Source organism: Silene latifolia, chromosome 6 (genome assembly GCF_048544455.1).
Source record: "Silene latifolia isolate original U9 population chromosome 6, ASM4854445v1, whole genome shotgun sequence".
Lineage (NCBI taxonomy): Eukaryota > Viridiplantae > Streptophyta > Magnoliopsida > Caryophyllales > Caryophyllaceae > Silene > Silene latifolia.
The window spans coordinates 6,633,678-6,656,292 of record NC_133531.1 but is presented as its reverse complement, the minus strand read 5'-3'; the positions used below and the strand labels follow the sequence as shown (position 1 = coordinate 6,656,292).

Below are 22,615 nucleotides of genomic sequence, written 5' to 3'. Positions count from 1 at the left end.
CAGGAGAAGACTGAAGAGGTAACTAAACAATCGATATCAAATGCATAATTATGTAATTTCAGTAATAGGGAGTACATTATAATCAAGAGATTGGTCCGAGTTCATCTTGAAGAGCTTTATCGAGCCAAGTCACAGCATCCTGCATCATTCCAGGGCTCAGTCTCACCATCAAAATACAAAATTCCGTCTCATTGAGCGCGCCATCACCGTCAAGATCACCTTCCTTAACCATGGCCTCGGCCTCATCCCGGCTCATTGACTCCATCCCAAGTAAAGGCGAAATCTTTCTTAAACTCTCACAAGTAATCAACCCGGTTTTCGGGTCAGCTAACATTCTGAACCCACTACATAACTCGGTCATGAATGTTTCCACGTCGAGCTTTTCCGCCATCACTGGTAACAAATCTTCATACTCTGTAGTAATTGTACTTTCATTTGTACCATATTCCATTTTTTCAAAGGTAAATTCTGATCCGTTTTAATATTAAGATGAATATTTCCGTCTTTTTTTCCAAAGGTTTGGTAATGGTGTGTATGTGGGTAGATAAACAAGTAGGTGGTGTGGGATGTTATGTACTTGTGCATGTATTTATAGCTTTGGTTGCAACTATATAGTGGTTTTATGGCCAATTGTAAGGCGACACGTGTTTCGATCATAGCCGTGAATACAAGCTTCCAAGAATCATGGGGTTATAAGGAAGGTGGTAATGTTGATATGGACTATGGAAGGTGATGATGTTGGTACTCGAACCTTAACTTGTGTGCCCACAAAGTAGAATTATTTTATTTTAAATTGATTTATTCTTTTACGGAATTCGATTTTTTTTTTGAGTAAATCATCCAGTTTAATCTAAATTCGAGCTGAATAGAATCACAGTACAATAAAACATCCCCTTACGACTACATTCTCAGAATCAAATGTTAAGATATATAATCCGTATTATGTTAAACTAGTTCATGTCTGTGTAATACTACAACCGTGTCTTGTGTTATGTACGTTATTTAATGATTACAATCTAACATTTATCTACTATGGGAACATACAACGATTTCAGACAAGATTAATCATTTAGTTAAATATTACGGGTCACGGGTATTAAGAATTTCTAGGAAGGTGCATAGAAGTATATTGGGCATCTTTGAGTATGACATAACTATTGAAAAATTAATAAAAAAAATTAATGGGTTGACAATAAGCATCATATTTAGATTCATATTTCGATGAAAGAAATGGGAAAATCGTTGTTTTTTCGGCCGTAGAGCTTCTAAGAAGTTTCCTTTTAGGTCACTTTCTAATCAAATCTTGTTCTTTGGAAGTTGTATATGATCCTTAGAGCATGTGCATTGGTTGGATTTTACCTCCCCAAATACACTCTCTCTCTTTAGTTGGGGTGCTTCATCAATGTGGGAGGTTCCCCATTATTTGGGGCTCCCCTAGTTTGAGGGAACCTTCCCAAATTGAACAACAAATTAGACACAAGCATGTGGCAGGTGAAACATGTAAAATTAATAGAGGAAAATTTGTTGGGGAACCCCATTGATGCAGGAGATGGTAATACAATGGGGATGGTAAATGAAAAAATTAGTGGAAAGTGAGGTGGACGAATGAGAAAAAGAGAGAGAAAATATGGGGGGGTCAATGGATGCACATGCTCTTAGGCTCTTCGCCAAATTTCAACCCTCAGATCAGTCTCTTTCAACAAGCAAATACTCCTTAGGCTCCCTCACGTTCTTGCATGATCTTTGCATTTCAAATATTTCATTAAGTTTATCTCCTTTAAACAATCATATCCGTTTTAAGCATAAAACAGGTCAACTACTACTCTGTATAAGTGGATGAGATAAAAGTTTACGCCGTTTAGTAGATATTCTGCTCTTTGTCTCATTTATCTATTTGATCCGATTTATTTTTTAAGCTGGATAGTCTGTGTTAAACAAGCATTTGTGTATTTCATTAGGTTGGGCGCAAGTAAACTTCTTGTTGAATGTATAATCTTATGTAGGAAATTGTAACACGATATAGGTGAGTGTAGAAAAGAGGAAAAATTTCATGCACATAAGTAAGCAAGCTTTAAGCTAGGAAAATCATAACAAAATTCTCATTTAAAATTGGTATAAAGTCATATATTTTAAAAGAACTAGTATGTGTTTATGTAAGCAATTAAACCAATTTATGAAAAGTTTATCGATATGAATTGAAGTTTTGAAATCGAACCTTAGGAATTCAACAATGTTAAGGGTGAATGGGCCGGGAAAACCAGAGATATATGCTACACTTTTTGAAATCGAACCTTAGGAATTCAACAATGTTAAGGGTCAATGGGCTGGGAAAACCAGAGATATATGCTACATTTTTTTTCATTTAACTTAGAGCTAAACAAGGGCGCTGAAAATTAAGAAAGTGTCAAAACAACTCCAAAAGTACTACTCCGTATATATTATAGGATTATTTCATGGGAATAATCCATCCTATGGGTGCCCTGCGAATAACGCTCCAACCTATCAGTAATTTCAATTAAATCCGTCCTATTTCCCTTTCTTCCCATAACACTCTAGGAAGATGGGCAACCTGAAGAACAGGTCACCCTTGTAAATGTCGCTAACAACTACAAGCAGACTGTTTTGAGACAGTCAATACCAAACCCCAATCAATCACCGTCAACCACCACCCCCACCATCATCGTCGACGGCCGCCGGAGACCTGACCCACACCTCAAACACGACTCCCCTACATCAACACTGTCACCTTTTAGTCGTTCACCACCAATTGAAACAACCGTCTCAATGTCGGAATCGAACTATCAACTGACAATCCGCAACCCCATCATTCACACTCACCTTCTGCATCACCCATCTACTACCCTTTCCTCTTATTCGACCACCGCGGTTTAGGATGCTCCTCGCCAATCCGCCACCACCTACCTCAATTCGATCAAGCCGAGCCTTGCAACACCATTGCTTCTCGCCGCAACCGACATCAATTCGAATCCATTTAATTCGCATTATTCCAGCACCCAGTAGCTACCATAGTTACAGCCCAAATCGACTCACAACTTCCTCTTACTTTAACCTTAATTAGATCAATTCCTAAATCACCCTATTCAAATCACTAACACCAGCTCAACTTGCATCAAATTCGAAACAAATTAAACCCAAAATTCCAAAGCAAATCTAAATTTTAATTTGATTCACATACTATTTTTAAAAAAATTGGTGCTCTCTGCTCTCCGGTAACTCGTCGGAGTTCAGCGGAGGTGTGGTGGTGTTTTTTACGGTGGTGATTTTGGCGGTTGTTGAGTGGTGGTGATGGGGCGAATGGGAGTTGTGATAATGGTGAAGGAAAATCTGGAAATGGGGAAGAAGAAGAAGATTAGTTATAAAAAGGAGGAAGTGAGTGGTGATGACCTATTGTAACCGGTCAAAAAATTGGGTAAGTTTGTTCTGGGAAAAAAGGGGGATAGGATGGATTTAATTGAAATTAGTGATAGGATAGAGTGTTATTTGCAGGGCACCCATAGGATGGATTATTCCCATGAAATAATCCTATATTATAAAACGCAAATTACATTATAAGACCGCTGTATGGTGCGACCACATAAAAATTACCTAAACGATTAAATCACAAACACAAAAACGCGAGAAAATCGACAAAAACTACCAAGACCTATTTATAAAGTAGGAAACTTGGGATTAAACTACCAAAACTCCTTGTAAATCATAGATTTAAGGAGGACAAATTTGCCTTCTTTGTATTTTTGAGCCTCAACAAAAACCTTGTCATACTTCCACCCCAACTTAAGGTTACAATTGGAGCAATGTATATCACAAACTATGTGTTGTCCCGTTATCATTCTCTTTTCTTCCTTTGGCCCTTCAACTATATTTTTCACATGAGAGAACAAAAATGCTCTGTCCCTTCCACTCTGAAAAAAAAAAAAAAAACATAACATTCGCTTAGTATCGTAATTAATTAACGCGTACCCATTTCGTCTCATTTATTTCTACACGCTTTTTCTGGTGTATACCATCCAGTTTAATCCGAATTCAAGCCAGATAGGACCACTAGGGCAGTAAAGTTCATCCTCACGAGTTTCTAATATTTCCAGGGTTTGAACCCACGACTTAAGGTTAAATTAGAACAACTCCTTACCAGTTGACCTAATAAATGCTCAGAGGTTCCGGGTTCATATATTCTATACGTCTAGTTTCTCTTTTACGAAAATATTTTGAACAAACGTATAAAAATGAATGTAAAGAAAAACTAACTTACGACGAAAGTAGTGGCCATAATATCGTTGTGGAAAGAAAGATCATTTCCGCAGGAAAAACATCGATATAAGTATGGAATTCGTAAATCTTCCATCGCGAAATATGTTTTAATTCACCTTTGTCTAATTGCGCAAACCAAAAACTTTTATTATTTCGTGAGGTGTATTTTAATTAAATGTAAACAATCGGTGAGCAACGTTGAAGAATCATTTCAAGGAAAAAGACTAACATAGAATTTTGGATTTTGTTAAGGAGTTAGAATGTTTTGTGTTGCGAATAAGGTATAAATGATCCAAAATTCCAAAGAAATGTAACAGTCAAGAGAATATCTAGAGTCAAATATATATTCCTATAAATTAGGTTTAAATATATTTTGCAAATAATATTTGGATTATATTTGTTATGCTATACTTTTTTGCATAATATTTGTGCTACGTATATTTTAGTAATCTTTTTTGATTGATATGATTTTCCATAACGATTAAGGAATATCTCCATGTAATTCATAGTAGTGTATTGATAGCACCAAAAAAAATTAAAAAAAATTAGTAGTGTATTGATTTTTTTTTTAGGAACATTTATAGTAGGATATTGATTGATTACCCATGGATAAAGATAACAAAATTATTTGGCCAATTCCGTTTTTTTGGTATCAGATGAGGCGCAAGGCCAATTTCGTCAAAACCTACTATTGAAAAAAAATTTGGCAAGCTTGTTCCGGGTACTGAAGGCAATTTAATGGGTTGACCCTTTTCAAATTTTTCATTCGCAAGAGTAAGAAATCGAACCATTGACCACTTGTTTAAGAGAAGAGAGCCCTTACCACTCACACTAACCAATTTTAGTCCTAAATAGACAATTAATCTATAATCTATTACCCAAAATTGATTTTGCGAGGATGACTACCAACTAATGGAGCATCCCCTCCTTGTTAGCCATGCTGAAATTGTATTTTAGGTATCATTTGGTTGTCACTAAGGACATGAATTTCAAAAACACATGAATTGGCCCGTTTATGTAAATTGTTCAAAACTCGTTTGATTACCATATGAGAAATTGAATGGATGCAGGAGTTTTCAATTACCTAGGGGCGGCTAGGTAATCAAAGATCTTTCATTTTTCTAAATTATATGGGCCTTTGCTTGTAAATGACTCAATAATGCGGAGTAACAAAGATTCCCTTTGACTCAATACTTTCTTTACGGTTTATTCTTTTACGAGTAATATTTTAATAAAACGTAAAAAAATATATGTTGAGTTAGAGGAAGTATTTTAAAACATCCAACCCTCTAGCTCGCTCGTTCATGGTTCACAAAACTTATATCATCTCCACGCATTTATTTAGTTATTAGGTCACCCAAGAAAAAAAAAAAAAAGGCTGGAAGATAGGAAGGAACCTAAGAATCGAAAAGACAAATTTAAGGCAGGAACTACATTTACTTCCATGAAGCTAAATATATAGTCTAACGCAGTTAGAAGACAACAAGGTTTCGTGGTGTAGTTGGTTATCACGTCAGTCTAACACACTGAAGGTCCCCGGTTCGAGCCCGGGCGAAGCCATTTGTTTTGTTTTTGATTTTTAATTTGACCTGCCCAAGAACAATAGTGTATAGCCTATAGTGAAAGTGAGACACTCTTGAAATACTCATCACAAAAAAAAAAAAAACATAAAGAATACATGATATATCAAGTCATTTCATGTTTGGTTTTGTTTTATATTCCCTCCAACTTAATATACATTTTATTAAAATACTCCTCACAAAATAAAACCAAACATAACACGGCTTGATATGTTGAGTCCAACAAGTTCGACCATCTAGCTTGCTCGTTCATGGTTCACAAAACTCATATTAGCTTTACTTATTAACACCCATATGATTTAGGTCACACAGAGAAAAACAAAGTTGAAGATATGAAGGACGCAAGGAACCTAAGAATCGAAAAGCCCAAGAAAAATGCTAAAATTAAAGCTGGATTAATATTTACCTGTATAACTAAATATAGTTTAAAGCGCAGTTAGATAACAACAAGGTTTCGTGGTGTAGTTGGTCATCACGTCAGTCTAACACACTGAAGGTCCCCGGTTCGAGCCCGGGCGAAGCCATTTAATTCTTTTTGCTTTTTTTCTCTTTTTTTTTTTATATAAAAAAAAATTACCTTGATTGTTCGTTCCTCAATCTACCCAAGAACGATAGTGTATAGTCTTTACTCTATACTCTATAGTAAGAGTTTTCACACTTGAGAGTCTCAATATTGAGAATTAAGGCTATACAGATATTAAAATAACATGATTGTAAAGTTATGAAAAAGCTAGTTGGATCGAAAAGCATACGACTACATTGGTCCGGTCGTGGTCCTGTTCAAAACTAGGTGAACTGAAAGACTAAATCAGATGAATTAAAAGAGTTGAACGTAATTACATTGGCTTGGCCTCTTTACGGACCGAATATGTGAGTGGATTGGACCAAACTACATGAACCAAATGTAGTTTCCTATGTTGGCTATGTACATGTGTTTAATGAATAATAATTTACGTGATATTATAAATTTACTTTTTAGTAGTTATAAAGATAGTTTGTATATAAGCTCCGTAAAATTTATAAATTTCCAAAAAAATGTGTTTCATATTATAGGTTCATAATAATAATATTCGATTCAATAGATTTTTTACGCTTTTATTCTTTTGTGATGAGTATTTTAATAAAATGTAAATAATCTGTTGAGTCGGAAGGAGTTTATTGAAAGTAGTTCGGTCTGCAGCCTGATCCACTGTCCATTCGATTTGGCCAAGATCCGAACCAAAGAAAAAATTAACTTAAGTTGCTAAATCAAATATACCTCCTATTCAGCCTATAGTTCTCATTTCATTATAATATTTCTCACATATATTAGAGAAAGAGGAACTATAGGCTGAATAGGATTGGGTAAATTATACTCCCTCCATTGAACTACACTTTTCAATTTTGTTTTTTGCACGGATATTAAGGAGCGGATTAAAAAAACTATTAAAAGTACATACGGAAAGAAAATGGAGAGGTTAAAAATATTTAAAAAAAATATAAAGGTGTGGTTTTATAGTGAATTAGTGTGCACAAAATCTCCTTTGTGACGGATACCATTTTCCCTCACAAATGACCCAAATAGAGGAGAGAGTGAAGCAGATGGGGGTGCCCCCACCTTGTCCCCCTATTCGTTTTGTGAGTGGCATTATCCGTCACTTGCTCCAACCCGTCTTCAGCAAGACTAATTGATTAGTGTGGGGGTATGGATGACATTTTTTGTAAATATAGATTTTCAATAAGGATAGAATGATCATTTTCTTAGCCAAATAAGAAAACATGTAAATAAATGGACGTAAAAGGAATAATTACAAAATAAAGTTGAATGGAGGAAGTAGTCCTTATAAAAAAAAAAAAAAAAAAAAACTATAATCCGGTCCAATCCGGACGATATAGTGCACTTCTGACCATCGAGTGAACAACCCTAACTTAGAGCAACTCCAATGGCAAGCTACGAGGTCTTGTAGCTTGCTTTGACACATCGTTTTTTCAAGCAACACGGCTTTTAAGCTACAACGTCCTCCAATGGTAAACTACAATAAATCTAGCTTAAAAGGGCCCACATAACAAATAAATATTATAATTTAATTTAATTTTTTTTTTCTTAAATACTAATTCATTCCAAAGATGTAAAAACAAAGCTCTACACATGCTTACAAACATGGACGTATTTCGATACTCCAATGGTAAGCATACCGCTTAAATATTTAGAATAATTGCAAGCAAGTCCCTAAATACAATCATTGGAATTGCTCTTAGAAGTTTACAACAAAGTCGTCTCACAATTGTTCCCTTGTAAATGGAATCCAAGATGTCGCTTGTGGTGCACTTAAGGAATAAGAATAATTAACAACTTTATAAAACATCCATGATTACATCAAACACTCCACATTTTACATGTCAGAGTCCTAATCACAAAAGGCCATACCACCATAAAGCTACATACGGCATACCCTCCAAATACATCACCCATCATAATCATCAATTCATCATCCTCTAATGCAACTATTTCCCCCTAAAAAAATCCTGTATAAAACCGTTTTACATACATTATTATAAAACCCGCATATTAATTTCATAACAACCCTAGTAAAGGTTGTTATTCATAACAAATTTTCCAACATTTTTTGTATATTTTTTTTGCAATCGGTCTTTATCAACCAATTTTACATAAATATTAGTGTAAAACCGCCTATCAGTCTCCGTAACAACCGTTATAAAGCTAGTAATCGATTTAACTTGAATAATTTTGACCAGAGTTGTTCAACTAATGTCCCTAAGATCTAGGCCCACATAATAATAATACTCCAAATAGTGTAATTTTATTTTAAAGAAAATATTTGAAGTTATTATCATTATCAATCATTATCAAATCCAAGACTATACATTGACTTTGATAATTGTGAAGTAAAACAAAATGGGTTTGTTAAGCCATAGAGTCGAGAAAGATGAGATTAAACCTGGAGATCATATTTACACTTGGAGAGCTCTTTTCACTTACTCTCATCATGGTATAATTCCTTTTAATCTCAATTCTCAATTATTATTATTATTATTATTATTATTAATGTCCAAATTAATGTGGTTTAATTACTTTTGATCATTGTAGTTTCTGGGTTTTTGGTAATCTCACACTCTTTTGATCTTAATTCTTATTATTGTGCAGATTAATGTGGTTTAATTTCTTTTGATCATTGTAATTTCTGGGTTTTTGTTGATTTTGGTAATCTCACACTCTTTTGATCTTAATTCTTAGAAGTGTGCAAATTTATGAGGTTTAGTTTGTTTTGCCCACTTTAATTTCTGGGTTTTAGGCAATTTTGGTAATCTCACACTGTAATTCTTATTAATGTGCAAATTAGTGTAGTTTAGTTACTTTTGATTGTTTCAGTTTCTGTGTTTTTGGTAATTTTGGTGATCTCATACTGTTGTAGTCTTAATTTGGGTTAAAATGAAATGGGGAAGGAAATTGTTGGATTTTTTTTTTTTTTTTTTTTTTTTTTTTTTTTTGTGTAATGTGGGAATTAATGAGGGTTTTAGGTAATTTTGATAATCTCATGTTCTTTTAGTTTCTATTTGCTTAAAGGTTTTGGTCAAGATCGGTGTAATTCAGTCTTTTTAGAGTGATTCTGGATGTTTTACCGGCAATTTTCAGATTTAAAGAGAAAGAACTGTATGATCAATGTGGATACATTACATAATTATTACTCCGTATTAGATTTTGTTGTTTATGGGGCGAGGAAATAACGTGATTTGATTAATTATTAACGTTGTGTGCTTGATTTGGGTGAATGCACTGTGAAAAAAAAAAAAAAAAGGTAAGAATGGTATACTTTACTTGAAAGAAAGCTGGATTCTTTCTTTGAGATTACAATTCTGAGAGTTTGAAAGGGGTGTAATTCGAAGAAAAGAATCATGCAACTGTTTGCATGCTCTTTGAAATTTATAATACGGAGTACAATTTAGGCTTTCATTTGTATAATTGTATGTCATGCTTGATCCTAGTTGAATGAGGCTGAACCCGTGTATAATATGCCCGATCTTGATATTTTAGCTATGTGAACTGCAGTTTCCTTAAGAATGTGTGAACTTTAGGCAATTCGGTGAAGAAGTAAAGCCGCCATTGCTAATGTTTTTCTTTTCTTTTTGCTGAACAAGCTGTAAATATCTATTGACAGTGAGGACAGTTTTACGAGAAGCCATTTTTGCGTCTCTCTGTTCTTGAATAAGCCTGTTAGCAAAGATTCTAACCAAATATGCGTCAAGTATACTGTAACAGTAACTTTGGCATTTCGGGTTTGTACTACCCTACCCTGGCACATTTAAACACTATATAACTGGTATAAATAAATATTCTGGTGAGTGTGCTTGCAAAGTTAAGGTGGAACTGCACAGAATGTAGGATAAGCTATGTTACTCAGACTCGTCTACGCGTATCCGACGACAAAATACGTATCGGAGTATCTGATACGGCTATTTTGTGCAAAATTTTCAATATTTTTGTCTAAAATGAAGTATCAAAGTTTCGTATCGTATCCGACGAAATACGTATCGGATACGGAATACGGCAACTAAGTGAAGTATCGGAGTAACATAGAGGATAAGTAAGGACTTCTATCTATTTGCTTGTTCGCTCTTAGGTCTGATCTTTGGCAAGGATTATTTTTCCGTCACTATTTTACCTTGACTAATGTCGCCGAACCTTTTTTTTTTTTTTTTTTTTTTTTATGTCAAAGGAATCTATGTTGGCGGAAGCAAAGTTGTTCACTTCACACCAGACCGTGATAGGAAACTAAGCTCCGAGTCTAGTGCCAGTTCAGATCTTAAAACGGACATCCCTTCCTCGTGTCCCACCTTCCCTGATTGTGGATTCAGGCAACCGGCCAGTGGGGTCATATTATCGTGTGTGGACTGCTTTCTTAGGAAGGGATCCCTTTACTTATTTGAATATGGAGTCACCCCATCTGCCTTTATTGCCAAAGTTAGGGGTGGAAGCACCACTGCACAACCTGACCCGTCTGAAACCGTCATTCACAGGGCAATGCATCTTCTACAAAATGGCTTCGGAAACTATAACGTATTCCAAAACAACTGTGAGGACTTTGCGTTATACTGTAAAACGGGTTTATTGATAGTTGACACCCAAGGGGTTGGACGGAGCGGTCAAGCTTCATCTGTTGTTGGGGCCCCACTTGCTGCTATCCTTTCTTCACCTCTCAAGTTTTTGATGCCTAGCCCTGTGGGTGTAGCTACAGTGACAGCTGGCATGTACTGTATGAGCCGTTATGCCACTGATATTGGTGTTCGGACTGATGTGATCAAGGTACCAGTAGAAGACCTAGCTGTTAACCTCGGGTGGGAAGAAAATGAGGTAGAAGAAGTTTTTGATGAGGCGACTTTGGATGACTTGATTACGTTGTGACACGTAGTCGCTAGTCAACCATGGATCGTACAGAGTACGGAGTAGCATTTACTCCTTCCATCCCAAATTTATCGTCCCCATCTTCTTTTGTCAGTCAAGCGACATTGGTTTGACTGACATTTTCTCACAATATATGAGGATATGAAAATAATAGTTTTGCCTATATTTGGAGAAAGTAATTGTCAAAGTTGACGATAAATTTTAGAGGGAAGGAGCAATAAAACTAACAAGTACTCGGTATTTTATTGTTGTAAATGGATTGAATAATCTTAGCTACCAAATTGTTTTGCATAAAACTAGATATTCTGTTATTGAATTGTGGATTAATGAAATTATGGCAGTTAATTCTAAGCTGTTTTTTTTTTTTTTTTTTTTTTTTTTTTGTTGCTTCGATGTTTTGATTAGAAAGGGCTTCTGATGCATTCATTATATATTCTGAACTGATAAACGCTGGTCATGCTAATTTTCGATGTGGCTGTTTCATAATAAAATCCGCAGTTACAATATGAATGCAAATATAGATTTCATGTGCAGAGGTTAATCCAAAAATCTACCAGAAATGTGGATTAAAATGTATTTCTGTCATCTGTGGATTGTCGGCTGAAGACGTGAGTTGTACTTTGTGCTAACAAACGTTCCTGGCCGAAGGTCAATAACTCGCATCTTTTTTCTTTCTCAAAGGCCTTCATCAAGAACTCAGACCTTTTCCAAGGCCTTCATTGCTTCTTGATCATGGCAATTTGTTTCCGTGTCTTCACTTGATTGTTTTTGTTGCATTTTCTTTTCGTTTTGGTTCTTAAATTCAGCTATACTAGCAAGCGTGTCAACTGCGTCAACTATTTGTTCAATTCTTCCAACCGCTTCAATCAACAAAGTCACTAGTGTACCTACAGACAAAACGTCCAACATGGAAGCTTCGCTAGGAGGCTCTAATTTCTCGTCATTTTGCTGAACTGTTTTTTCAGTTTTTGATTGTTGTTGAACAGCATATGGCAGAGATTTCAGAGCGGTCTGAAGATCTTCAACTTCATTATTCATCTCGTCAACTGCGAAATCAATGTTGGTTGATTTCATGTTTGTCCTGATTGTGGTGGCTACTTCTTTCAAGACCTTCGACGAGCAGATGCTCAACTTCATGCAGTACTTCTTGATGTGCTGCTTCAAGTACTCGGGCGTCTGTATTCACAATAACAGTAACAATTTAGACCTGGCAAACTGGTGATTTCTGATTCTCTGGTACTACTTAGTACTTGCTGGTGTGGATTAGGTCAATTCGTGTTCGCTTTTGTTTCAAGTCTCTAATTATGTGGTTATTCAGGTTATAAGTCAACTTGGGTCCGGTTATTTAGGGTATGATTCAGTTTGGGTCGGGTCAACTGACGGAATACTGGTATGTCCAGAACAACATGGTTTACCTGTGTTTCAGAGTCAATGCAGGTGTTTAGGTTATCAATGCAATAAGCACAGCTGCGCGCAGCTGCATTAATCAGGAGGTACTGTTGCCACGGATAGCTGAAGTAGAAGCGTCCATGTGAAGGCTCCCATCGCGCAAAATTGGCCTGTAGAAAAGTAAGCATTGAGTTTCTGAACATCCATTGCAAAATGCCGAAAATTCAAGAGGAAGCTACTCAGTTTACTTACCATAACTTCTTCAGATGCCTTTGAGTTCAGAACACACTTGTATCCTAATAACTTTTTATTTAATCCGTCCTCAGGAACAACGTTGCCGTTGCTGTCTTCACTGCTGAAGTACTCGGCTACATAACCTGGGCGATCAGACAAGAAAAAAAGCGGTTCAGGTAAATACGAAAATATATAACTTGGGAAAATCTTCCATGTATTTCGGTCAAATATTTACCTTCCAAGGAATTGGCAAGTTTCTCTATGTTGGTAATGGTCTGATTATGAAGCTGACTCCCGGCCCATGCAGGCGAAATCAGCATGCTTGTAAGGATGCATAGGGAGGTCCCTATGGCAATTGTGGAAACCCTTTCCTGAGCCATTTGAACCAACTTTTCTACGCGGTATCCTGATACTGAGATGAGGCTGAAGGTGAGGATGAAAATCAAAGCTCCATAATCAAATCGGGCCTTCACATACGGGATGAACCGAGAAAAGGTTGCTATTGCAGCTGCATAGTTCATCACAAGTAAGTACACAATTAGTCATTTTATATTTTCTTTCTATTTTTTTTTTTTTTTTTTGAATGTAAAAAAGGCCTAAACTTTTGGAAAAACTGACTCACCAAATATGAAAATGAAAACTCCAAGGACTATGGGTTCGTACTTCAGACCACATTGACTTGCGATCCAATGAATTCCGAGTCCTAGTGATCCTGCTAAGGTCGTTGCGACTGTTCTGTTGAAGGATTTGCATATGGTTGCACCTGAAATATGAATGTTTTTATGCAAATTTAGTGTTTATTCACCACAAAGGCTCCTGCCTATGGCAAGGTATCTCGTTGACCCGGTTTAGAAAATAATAGCTATAGTAAGCATATTCAGGAGTTTTGAACATGTCAGCTAGCTTAGCTTTTAAAGGCATTTGGTGATAAATTCACGACCCAAGTTTTTTTTTTTTTTTTTTTTTTTGGCAACAGATTAAGGTTAAAACCGCCTTTATGACCCTCTTTACGTAGAATCACCGGAAAAATAAAAAGAGTTCTCTTTAAGTACTGATTAGTGATACTTACCAACGGTATATTCAAAGGCGACAACAACGGTCATAATAGCCCACATTGCAGTCCCTCCGACACCTTCATACAACGGTCTCATATAATAAAAGAGCGAAACAACACATAGGGCAAACCCTACTTTGAAGCAATGTATAAACTTCTTTGGTTCAACTACACCTATACTCCAAGCTTCGACGAAAAACCTCCATATCCTCTTAAAAAACCCAGTGATCGAACTCCTAACCTCATCTCGAATTCTCCCTACTAACCCTCTTTCAGGCTCTAATACCTTTGTCGTCCCATCCGACACATTAATCGTCCATTCCAAATTTCCTCGAGACGACATTTCCTCTTAGTAGCGATATAGAGAGCGAATTAACAATGTAATGATAAGCTTATAGTGAGACCTCGGAATGAAGTACTCGTATCTATTGTTTTTGTTAGCTTATCATATATGAGAAGCACCTAGCTTGTCATATATAGTACATTGATTGGTACGAATGAAAGTTAGAGAAATGTATATAAAAATCAGTAATTATTACGTGAGACGGTTTTACAATGTAAGACGGTCCCATTGTGAAATCATTTATGAGGAATAGATGACATTGTGTATAAAAATAAGCAAATTTGGGGCATATGCTTTAAATAGTTTAAGCCTTAGAAATAATTAAGATAACATGACCAAATTTGTAAAATGTCATCCCACTATCAAAATTATAAGGACATTAATATGGAGTAGTTTTTAGGTCTTCATACCTTTCTTAAACTTAAGTGGGTTGATCAAAATACGACAGCGTAACAGTATACTAGGAATGCACCATCATCTTCATCATTATCATATATACTCAACATCATTATTATCGACGAGTCTTTCTTGTGACGTTTCACAATCTCATTTCCTTTTTAAGAGGAGTATTATTCAAATTCGGTGTGAGTCGTTACAAGCTTGTGACGATTACGAGTAAATTGTGTATTATTATAACCATATTATATTTATTATGAAAATTCTCGTGCCAAACAATGTAATTTTATCTTTCGGGAATATACGGAAGGCAACTTAATCGATAAATCCCTCCCGAGTTTGGCTTTTTCATTCTAGTATCTTATTTATTCTTCATATATTTTTTATTTTTAATAAATTACTTATATAATAGTGTTATCTCATTAATTGTTCATATTTCTCGTCATTGTATATTTTGCTTTGAGAAAAAAAAAAGTTGTAACTGACAAGTAATCAAGAGTATTGAGTAATGTGCTGAAATGTATTTTAAACAAAATATTTTTTATACCACAAAGCTAATGATTTTAATTTTTAAATTCTCTTATTTTTTTGTCACAAAAGTAATAATAGCGATTTACAATTTGTTTTATACGTAATATGAGTCAAGTCATTCTCAAATAATAGCATCAGTAAAATATATAGCAATTTATAGCTTTATATTAATTTTATTTATATTTTAATTAAGAGAATATAGTTTAGAGTCTAGTGAAAATAATATAATTTGATGAAAAGATTAATATTAATTAAAATATAATTTAATGAAATAAAATATAATATAATTATTAGTTTCCTTATTTAGTAAATAGTTTTAATTGCAATTATCTTTCTTATTTAAAAAGATGATTTTTAGATGAAAAAATTTTAAATCCACCTATTTTTTTAGTAGATAGAGGATTGCGAAATTTTCTAAATATGGTATTGACATACACAAGCAAATATAGAGGGGTGATATATGGACCAACCATTATATTTTGTTACTGCATTTAGAGATGACCTAATGTTTGAGCATCACCATCAAATAACATCACTTCTATATGCTCCTACTGTTGCATCCTAATCACTTTCATAATCACTAGATAAATTTTTAAGTGTTTATCTTACGTAGCACATCTTCATTATTTCCATAGCCTAAAATATATTTTTAAATTGACTTATTTATTACTGTATGACAATGGTGCGTTTAATCTTTGAGTGTAAAAACCTAATTTAGCACTTTCTTTTTTAAATTAGTGCGTGTGTTCTTTTTAGTGGAAAAGCTTTGCAGAGATGATGATCATAGCACTATGTTTTGGAAATACTTGGTAAAATTATTCTCTGTGCCATATTTATAAGGTTTTTTTTTCTTTTTTTTTTTGGGTGTAGTAAGTATACAATATATTTAGTTCAGTTCAAATTCGAGTCGGATAAAGTCTTGTTCTTTTTGGTTGAACGGTAACTTAACTGAATGAAATTGATCAAGTAAGAGTTGCGATTTGAGTAAAGCTTTGTAGAAGTGAACGAGGCCTAAGACCACAAAGACGGTAAAACTCAAGTTTTAGATTATTGTATTTTTATATTTCAAACTCGAAAACTAACTAAATTAGAATAATTTATTATCAACTGATCTAAGTCGTCGGCCAAGTGCAACTTTATAACATTGCAAAAGTCTAGGTGCATGCATGCATGCCTTCATGAGTTTTTTTTTTTTAAACCGTGGAGCTATTTGGAAAAGCTACTTTTATTTTACTAATAATGATTTTACCGTTTAATATAAGCAGTGGCAACATGTCTTTGTCACTTATCACTTGAGAACTAACCAAACTTGTATTTGTCCTCCTACATTTTAGGTCCCTTCCTCTCCACAAATTTTATCTGAGATGCCAACTAACGTATCAGGTCACACATAATTTATTTCTTCCTTTTATTTGCTTATATATTTTAACTTATCACCATATCATTCGTTGTATCTTCTTATTTCCAGGCAATTAGTCACTAGACGTCCGACTTTAATTTATCGACTTTGAACCTTGTTAGTAGTTGTTACATAGTACGGAGTAGAAATAGTACAGTATCGTGGTAGCTGGATTTAACCTGAACAACCTGACCTATACTGAAAATGATGTAACTTAATTGATCGAGATCCGAAATATAAATTGACCTTATGTGATCTGATTCGACCAAAATTTTATTGGCCTCAAAATTTATTAATACCATTAAACGACCTGATAACAACATAGTTCATTTATGCATAAACATGGTTCGTAATATTAATTTGTTACTAAAACTCGGTTAGAAGTGTCAAACTTGTGTAAGTATATGCACTAGTGTAAACAAGTTATTTAATTGAAAATCTCCCAACTTTTGACTTAAAATAAACTGATGAAGTGTCGTGTTATGTCAGTATTGAAAAACAAGGTGACGAATTGTCGTATACTCGTATTGGAAAATATGATTAAAGAGTCATACATGTTCAAGAACATGTATGACTCTTTGATCACAACTATCTGTAATTTCAATGCATTCACTACTTTCCTTGTATTCAGATTTCCTCTCGTCGTCTTGGATCTTAAACTCTGCCACGGTAGCTAGCTTATCGACTGCCATAACAGTCTCTTCGACTCTGGCCACTATTTCGATCATCAAAGTCGCTATGAAACCCAATGCAGGAACATCAGTATTTTCCTGTACTGTGTTATCAAAAGTTAATGGTGGCAGAGATAACAAAGAATTTCGAAGGTCTTCTGCTCCAGAGTTCATCTCTTTGATTAAGAAATTTATGCGTGATGAATTTATCCTTGTTTTAATCACGATAACCATTTCTTTCAGAACCTCAGATAAACAAAAACTCAGCTTTGTACAATTTTCCTGGATGCAGGTTTTCACCTGAATTTCAGAGTTAACACAGCTGTTTAAGTTATCAATGCAGTAAGCGCAGTTGCGCGCTGCTGCACAAATCACGAGATACTGCTTCCATGGATGCCTAGAGCGGTGGTGTCCATGAGCTGGCTCCCATCTGGCAAATTTCTCCTGATAAGAATTGGTAAGAATGCAAGATTTAGTGTACTGTTCTTATTTTTGTTGAAGATTTATCGGCTAAATGTTCAGGTGGGTTCATTCGCGTACCATAGATTCTTCTGCTGCCTGTGAATTTAACAGACACTTGTATCCTTGCGGCTTTTTAACCATATCGTCTTTCTCAGGGATGCTACTTGTTTCAGATTTGCTGAAGTACTCAGATACCCAACCTGAATGTAAGGAAAAAAAACCGAGATTCCAGTGATTACAGGCTCGTACTGTTTTTGGCAGTGACTCGTAATCCAATTGATTCCGATGCCTAGTAATCCTCCAGAAATGGTTGCAATGACTCTATTGATACTTTTACTTAAAGTAGCACCTGAAACAAACACGAGTATGATTTAAAAAGGTCGTCTTTGATACATTGACAGGAACTTTAGCATGTTTCGAGTTGTACTTGAACTACTTACCGACTGTATACTCAAATACTAACCCGATTGTCATTAATGCCCACATTGTATTCCCTCCAAGGGCATCATATAACGGTCTCATGTAATAGAAAATTGACACAATTGTTAAGGCAAGTCCGACTTTAAGGCAATGGATGAACTTTTTCGGATCTTCAATGCTTATCTTCCACAAGTCCTCCAAACAGAAACGTTTCTTCATCACAAACCTACTTATCAAATATTGCAGGCCCTGCATTCCTGCTGATGGCCTTGGCTCGAGGACTTTCACTGTCTCATCACATATGTCGATTTTGCATCCTTGACCTTCAGCAGACATTTTGCAGGATCTTCTTAAGAATGTACGACTTAAGTATCATACTACAATTAGTCAGCTTGGCTTATATAAGTGGTACATTTCGCGGTCTAGAAGGGTGCAATGAACTTTGTTTAGGGCGATCCCATGTGAAGTAAGACATCAATCAGTCCGATGATTTTGATTAGCAGGAAGCTGCATTTGTCATTTCTGATAATTTCTAATGACTTGAATATGACAGCAAATTGTGAAGACATGTCGATTGGAAATCTCGACAATGAAATGCTTTACAAGGTCATTCTGGTAGCTGGATTTCGTGTGGTTGATGTAAACAAAGCCTTATTAGTTGTTGCTATCGATTTTGCAGCTGGAGTCCCTGATGTTCAACCATCACTCTCAAATCTCAAGTAACATTCTTCAGTCTTCACATAATCACATCATAGCATTTGTTAGAATCTCTTTTCATTCAACTTAACTATTGTCATACCTCCATTTGTGGCGTATGCCTTGCAGGTACCCTCCTAATCGTCATGTGAGCGAAAAAAAAGAGAATTATTATCACCAAGAAGAACCATAGCCAAGGGGATGAATCTCCGAGACACAATTTATCTACTTTCTCTACAAGTAGATCCTTCTCCCGTAAATTTCTACATCCTCGAGCCGTGAGTGTGTCTTGTTGCAGGTACTCCTCTGGAGCTCAATTGATAAAGAAGAGAAAAGAAGGCTTTGCTCATTTGACAAGTTCAGATCGCGCCCCTCAAAAAACCTATTCTATTTGCTAACCCCATCCTTAGTTTAATTTCCTTTTCAAATAATGTAATAATAAGGTCCGACTTGGAAAGTCGGGTAGGTATTGCGTAAGGAAACTTTCTTTCTCGTTGCCAAAAAAAAAAAAAAAAAAAAAAAAAAAAAAAACTATTGTCATATACTACTCCTTTCCTTATCTCTAGTACAGTTCAGTCATGTAATTCTTTGCCCTATTCTGTGACAGCTACTCGTTCCGCATTGTGGGCTAAGTCGAAGTTTTCATTAAGTGTCATCTGAAAACGGAGTCACTCTACTTCTAACAAAAGAAATACTTCGGATAGGTCGTGTATATTCGACTCATTTTAACCCGTTACAGATTAGAAAAACATTGAATAGTTTCATAAGGATGCATACCTAATGATGATTTACAAGTGAAAAATCAATACTTTTGTATGATCAAAAGGACATATTAGTATTGTACGGGTATTTCCTATTTTTAGTGTAAAACTAACACAAAAAAATGTTCATGATCAAACATATTACATCTTCTTGTCGTTTCTGAATTACCTTTCACTTCACAATTTAAAGTTGTTCACCAAGTCGTCTCGTCAATTAAATCACGCCCGTTCAATCAGCAAAATAAGCGGACATTGACAATGCATTTATAAATTTACAAAGACATAGTTCATGAACCAGTTCCAAACCCGGACCCGCTATCCAAATTTCTCCTTAAACATCAATTAATTTATAGAGAAAGAAAACATGGGTCTATATTAGGGATGGCAATGGGTAGGATCTGGATAGGATCCTATAAGATCCAGATCCGATCCATATTTACAGGATGTGAAATTCCCATATCCATATCCGGATCCGCAGGATCTGGATTGGATCAGGATATATCCATATCCTTTTGATAATAAAAGAAAAGTCCCTCTTAAAATATGAAAATATTATTTTTTGTATTTTACTACGACGTAACATACTATTTTCCTTTATTAGATACTAATAATAAAGCTAAAGTTCTAAAAGCATAAAAATAAAGTCTTATGAAATTACAATAACACTAAAAAAGTATCTTTTTTTAACCAAAAAAATGTTAATCAGAAAAAATCATAGTTTGATTTATGAAAAAAATTAAAAGAACAAAGCATATAATTTTACTATTTGTTAAGCTGAACTTATTTTTTAAGAAAATGAAATAAAAATGGATCTAAGGGTAGGATCTGGATCTCGACCGTACGATCCATATCCATATCCTTATCCACTAGATCTTAAATATCGCGATCCATATCCGCTCCGTAGGATCTGGATCTCAGGATCTGGGCAGGATCTGGATTCTGTTGCCATCCCTAGTCTATATACATATAGATCCAACGTTAATTAAATCCAAAAATAGTCCAAAATTGGGTTGTTGCCGACTTGGTCTTTTCCCCTTTTCCCTACCGCTTACCTCTCTCGCCGGCGATCTTAACTACTCTTTTCAGGTCGCCGGCGAGCGCCCATCTCCTCCCTCGGTCTTTCGTTTTGCGATTTCCGCCTCACCCACCGCTTCACCTCTTCTCCAGTTCAAATCGACAGTAAAAGGAGTGACACAAACAAGGGAGTAGTCTTTGATACTGAACAAGACGAGAAAGGTATCATTTGTAAACTACTTTTGTGTTGCTAATTGGTGATCTCAAGCCTTTTGTTAAAAATGGTGCTCTCAAGCCTTTTACTTGTTTCGATGGGTTAAAACCTCAGTAGCTTTCTTCTTGTTTCTTTCTTTCTAGTTTTTCAATCTTATGAGGTATATGCTCTCTGGTCTTTAGTTCAGTCAAGCTTTTGATCTGGATTTCGTTTTGCGTTTTCCCTCTTTGGTTGCGTTAAGTCCAGCTTCTCCTGGGATATTCGCTCTTCAGTCTGCTCTGGTTTTGTTGTCCGTATAGCTAGGTCAATTTGTTTTACGCTTTCCAAGAATATGGATTATCAATTTCTTCTTCTTAATCTATGTGATTTGTTTGTTGTGGTGGATAATGGTGTCGATGATGATGACCTTGCTGAGTTGGTTATGGAATTGGGGGTTCCTTCTATCTCCAATGTTCATCTGGTGAAAGATAGGGGCAACTCTCTTTTCAGGGAAGGGAATTTCGTTTTGGCTGCTCGTCACTACACTCTCGCGCTTAAGCTTGTATGTTTTCTAGGCCTTCCACCCACACATGACCAGCCCGTAGCCACTTCCCTCTGCCTCTCCCTTGTCCGTAATTTAGCAGCTTGTGAGTTAAAGTTGTCTCAGTATAATCGGGCAGTTTGTTACTGCACTTTCGTCTTATCTTTTGATCCGATGAATGTTAAGGCCTTATATCGTAGAGGCTTGTCTTTTAAGCATTTGAATCTTCTCAGCGAAGCTCTTGATGACTTCGAACATGCTGTGAAATTTGACCCGCATAATAAAGATGTTAATCGGGAACTCCTTTCAGTGGGTGACCTTTTAGTTTTAAATGTTAATGGGAAACGAGTCGCTTATCCTTTTAACCCTCTTGGTTCAGTTAAGAAAGGTAAGAAACCTTTGCTAGCAACTGATGTGGTTAATAAGTTTCCAATCCCGGGTGATTTGGATGAAGCGTCTTGTAGTAGTGTTCCTTTGGTGCCAAATGATGTTTCTCCTTCTCTTGCTGCAATTACAACTTCTGATATTGTTATTGATTCCGAAATCCCTTTTGCGACTGGTTCTGGCATTAATATGAACTCCAAAAACTTAATTACTGCCACTGTTGGTTCTGACATTATTTTGAACTCTGAAAGCCTTAATGAGGCTTATCCGAAACTTGGCTAAAGGATGATGACTTTGTAATTCCTCCAATACGTTTACCTCAACACTGAAAATACTCATTCTCCAACAAAAACATCCTAATAATAATTTGCGTTTGTCGTCCCAAGATTATGAGAATTTGTTACTTGGGAGGAATCTCCTTTTTTTCCATCAACGATCCTTGTCATCCTTGAAGGTTCGTCCCCTCGTCTCTTCAAATTTTATTTCGACGGAACTCCCCCGAAGAAATTTCAAGGAAAACGGCGGGTTCCCATTCCTCATCCTTTACAAGAAGAATGCCATCGGCTTTTCGCGTCGCATTTTGGGTCCGAGTGATCAGTTGGATCATGAGGAGTCTGTTTCGCATATTGCCAAGAAGAAACGACTTTCGTCTGATTCCTCTCTTGTTAACAATGTATCCTTGGTGCAGTTTGATTTTGTTGCAGTCAAAGAGAACTCAGTCAAAGAGAACTCCAGCATGAAGTTTTGTTGCAAGGGGCAGCATTCCATTCGAAAGGGTCGAATGTTTAGGTCATGTACTTTTTCGAGGAAGAGATCCCAGGTTTCTGTTAACAATTTGCCTTTTTTTTGCAGGTATAGCAAGAATGCTAATGCTAAT

General features: G+C 35.7%; 4 protein-coding genes, 1 long non-coding RNA gene and 2 other non-coding genes across 7 annotated transcripts; 3 read left to right on the top strand and 4 right to left on the bottom strand.

The window, feature by feature from the left end:
• Window positions 1–82: 82 nt before the first annotated feature.
• LOC141587453 (calcium-binding protein KIC-like) lies at window positions 83–451 on the bottom strand. Its single transcript, XM_074408938.1, has one exon. The coding sequence runs from the start codon at window positions 449–451 to the stop codon at window positions 83–85; it is 369 nt and encodes a 122-aa protein (XP_074265039.1).
• Window positions 452–3,531: 3,080 nt separating this feature from the next.
• On the bottom strand, window positions 3,532–4,547 carry LOC141658512 (uncharacterized). The gene is made up of 2 exons (XR_012549287.1): window positions 4,271–4,547; window positions 3,532–3,923 (listed from the first exon to the last, which is right to left on the bottom strand). It is a non-coding gene; the product is annotated as an uncharacterized LOC141658512 (long non-coding RNA).
• Window positions 4,548–5,755: 1,208 nt separating this feature from the next.
• Window positions 5,756–5,829, top strand: TRNAV-AAC (transfer RNA valine (anticodon AAC)). The gene has a single exon. It is a non-coding gene; the product is annotated as a tRNA-Val (tRNA).
• Window positions 5,830–6,299: 470 nt separating this feature from the next.
• TRNAV-AAC (transfer RNA valine (anticodon AAC)) lies at window positions 6,300–6,373 on the top strand. The gene has a single exon. It is a non-coding gene; the product is annotated as a tRNA-Val (tRNA).
• A 1,917-nt stretch (window positions 6,374–8,290) lies between these two features.
• LOC141586189 (protein LEAD-SENSITIVE 1-like) lies at window positions 8,291–11,601 on the top strand. The gene is made up of 2 exons (XM_074407336.1): window positions 8,291–8,839; window positions 10,565–11,601. Exons 1-2 carry the CDS (start codon window positions 8,746–8,748, stop codon window positions 11,248–11,250), a joined length of 780 nt encoding a protein of 259 aa, XP_074263437.1. The 5' UTR covers window positions 8,291–8,745; the 3' UTR covers window positions 11,251–11,601.
• Window positions 11,602–11,605: 4 nt separating this feature from the next.
• On the bottom strand, window positions 11,606–14,270 carry LOC141587452 (aluminum-activated malate transporter 10-like). Its single transcript, XM_074408937.1, has 6 exons — window positions 13,943–14,270; window positions 13,496–13,636; window positions 13,109–13,381; window positions 12,892–13,016; window positions 12,666–12,809; window positions 11,606–12,432 (listed from the first exon to the last, which is right to left on the bottom strand). Exons 1-6 carry the CDS (start codon window positions 14,268–14,270, stop codon window positions 11,947–11,949), a joined length of 1,497 nt encoding a protein of 498 aa, XP_074265038.1. The 3' UTR covers window positions 11,606–11,946.
• A 2,874-nt stretch (window positions 14,271–17,144) lies between these two features.
• On the bottom strand, window positions 17,145–18,609 carry LOC141587450 (aluminum-activated malate transporter 10-like). The gene is made up of 3 exons (XM_074408936.1): window positions 18,170–18,609; window positions 17,843–18,078; window positions 17,145–17,747 (listed from the first exon to the last, which is right to left on the bottom strand). The coding sequence occupies exons 1-3, from the start codon at window positions 18,483–18,485 to the stop codon at window positions 17,145–17,147; spliced, it is 1,155 nt and encodes a 384-aa protein (XP_074265037.1). The 5' UTR covers window positions 18,486–18,609.
• Window positions 18,610–22,615: the final 4,006 nt, after the last annotated feature.

Bases quoted from the DNA above. Each gene is read 5' to 3' on its own strand.
- LOC141586189 (XM_074407336.1), top strand. From the start codon at position 8,746: ATGGGTTTGTTAAGCCATAGAGTCGAGAAAGATGAGATTAAACCTGGA. The intron at 8,840-10,564 runs GTATAATTCCTT...TTTATGTCAAAG, and splicing joins TTTCACTTACTCTCATCATG to GAATCTATGTTGGCGGAAGC.
- LOC141587450 (XM_074408936.1), bottom strand. From the start codon at position 18,485: ATGTCTGCTGAAGGTCAAGGATGCAAAATCGACATATGTGATGAGACA. The intron at 18,079-18,169 runs GTAAGTAGTTCA...TGTTTGTTTCAG, and splicing joins AGTATTTGAGTATACAGTCG to GTGCTACTTTAAGTAAAAGT. The intron at 17,748-17,842 runs GTCTGTTAAATT...AAATAAGAACAG, and splicing joins AAAGCCGCAAGGATACAAGT to TACACTAAATCTTGCATTCT.
- LOC141587453 (XM_074408938.1), bottom strand. From the start codon at position 451: ATGGAATATGGTACAAATGAAAGTACAATTACTACAGAGTATGAAGAT.
- LOC141587452 (XM_074408937.1), bottom strand. From the start codon at position 14,270: ATGTCGTCTCGAGGAAATTTGGAATGGACGATTAATGTGTCGGATGGG. The intron at 13,017-13,108 runs GTAAATATTTGA...CTGATCGCCCAG, and splicing joins ACTTGCCAATTCCTTGGAAG to GTTATGTAGCCGAGTACTTC. The intron at 12,810-12,891 runs GTAAGTAAACTG...ACTTTTCTACAG, and splicing joins AGGCATCTGAAGAAGTTATG to GCCAATTTTGCGCGATGGGA.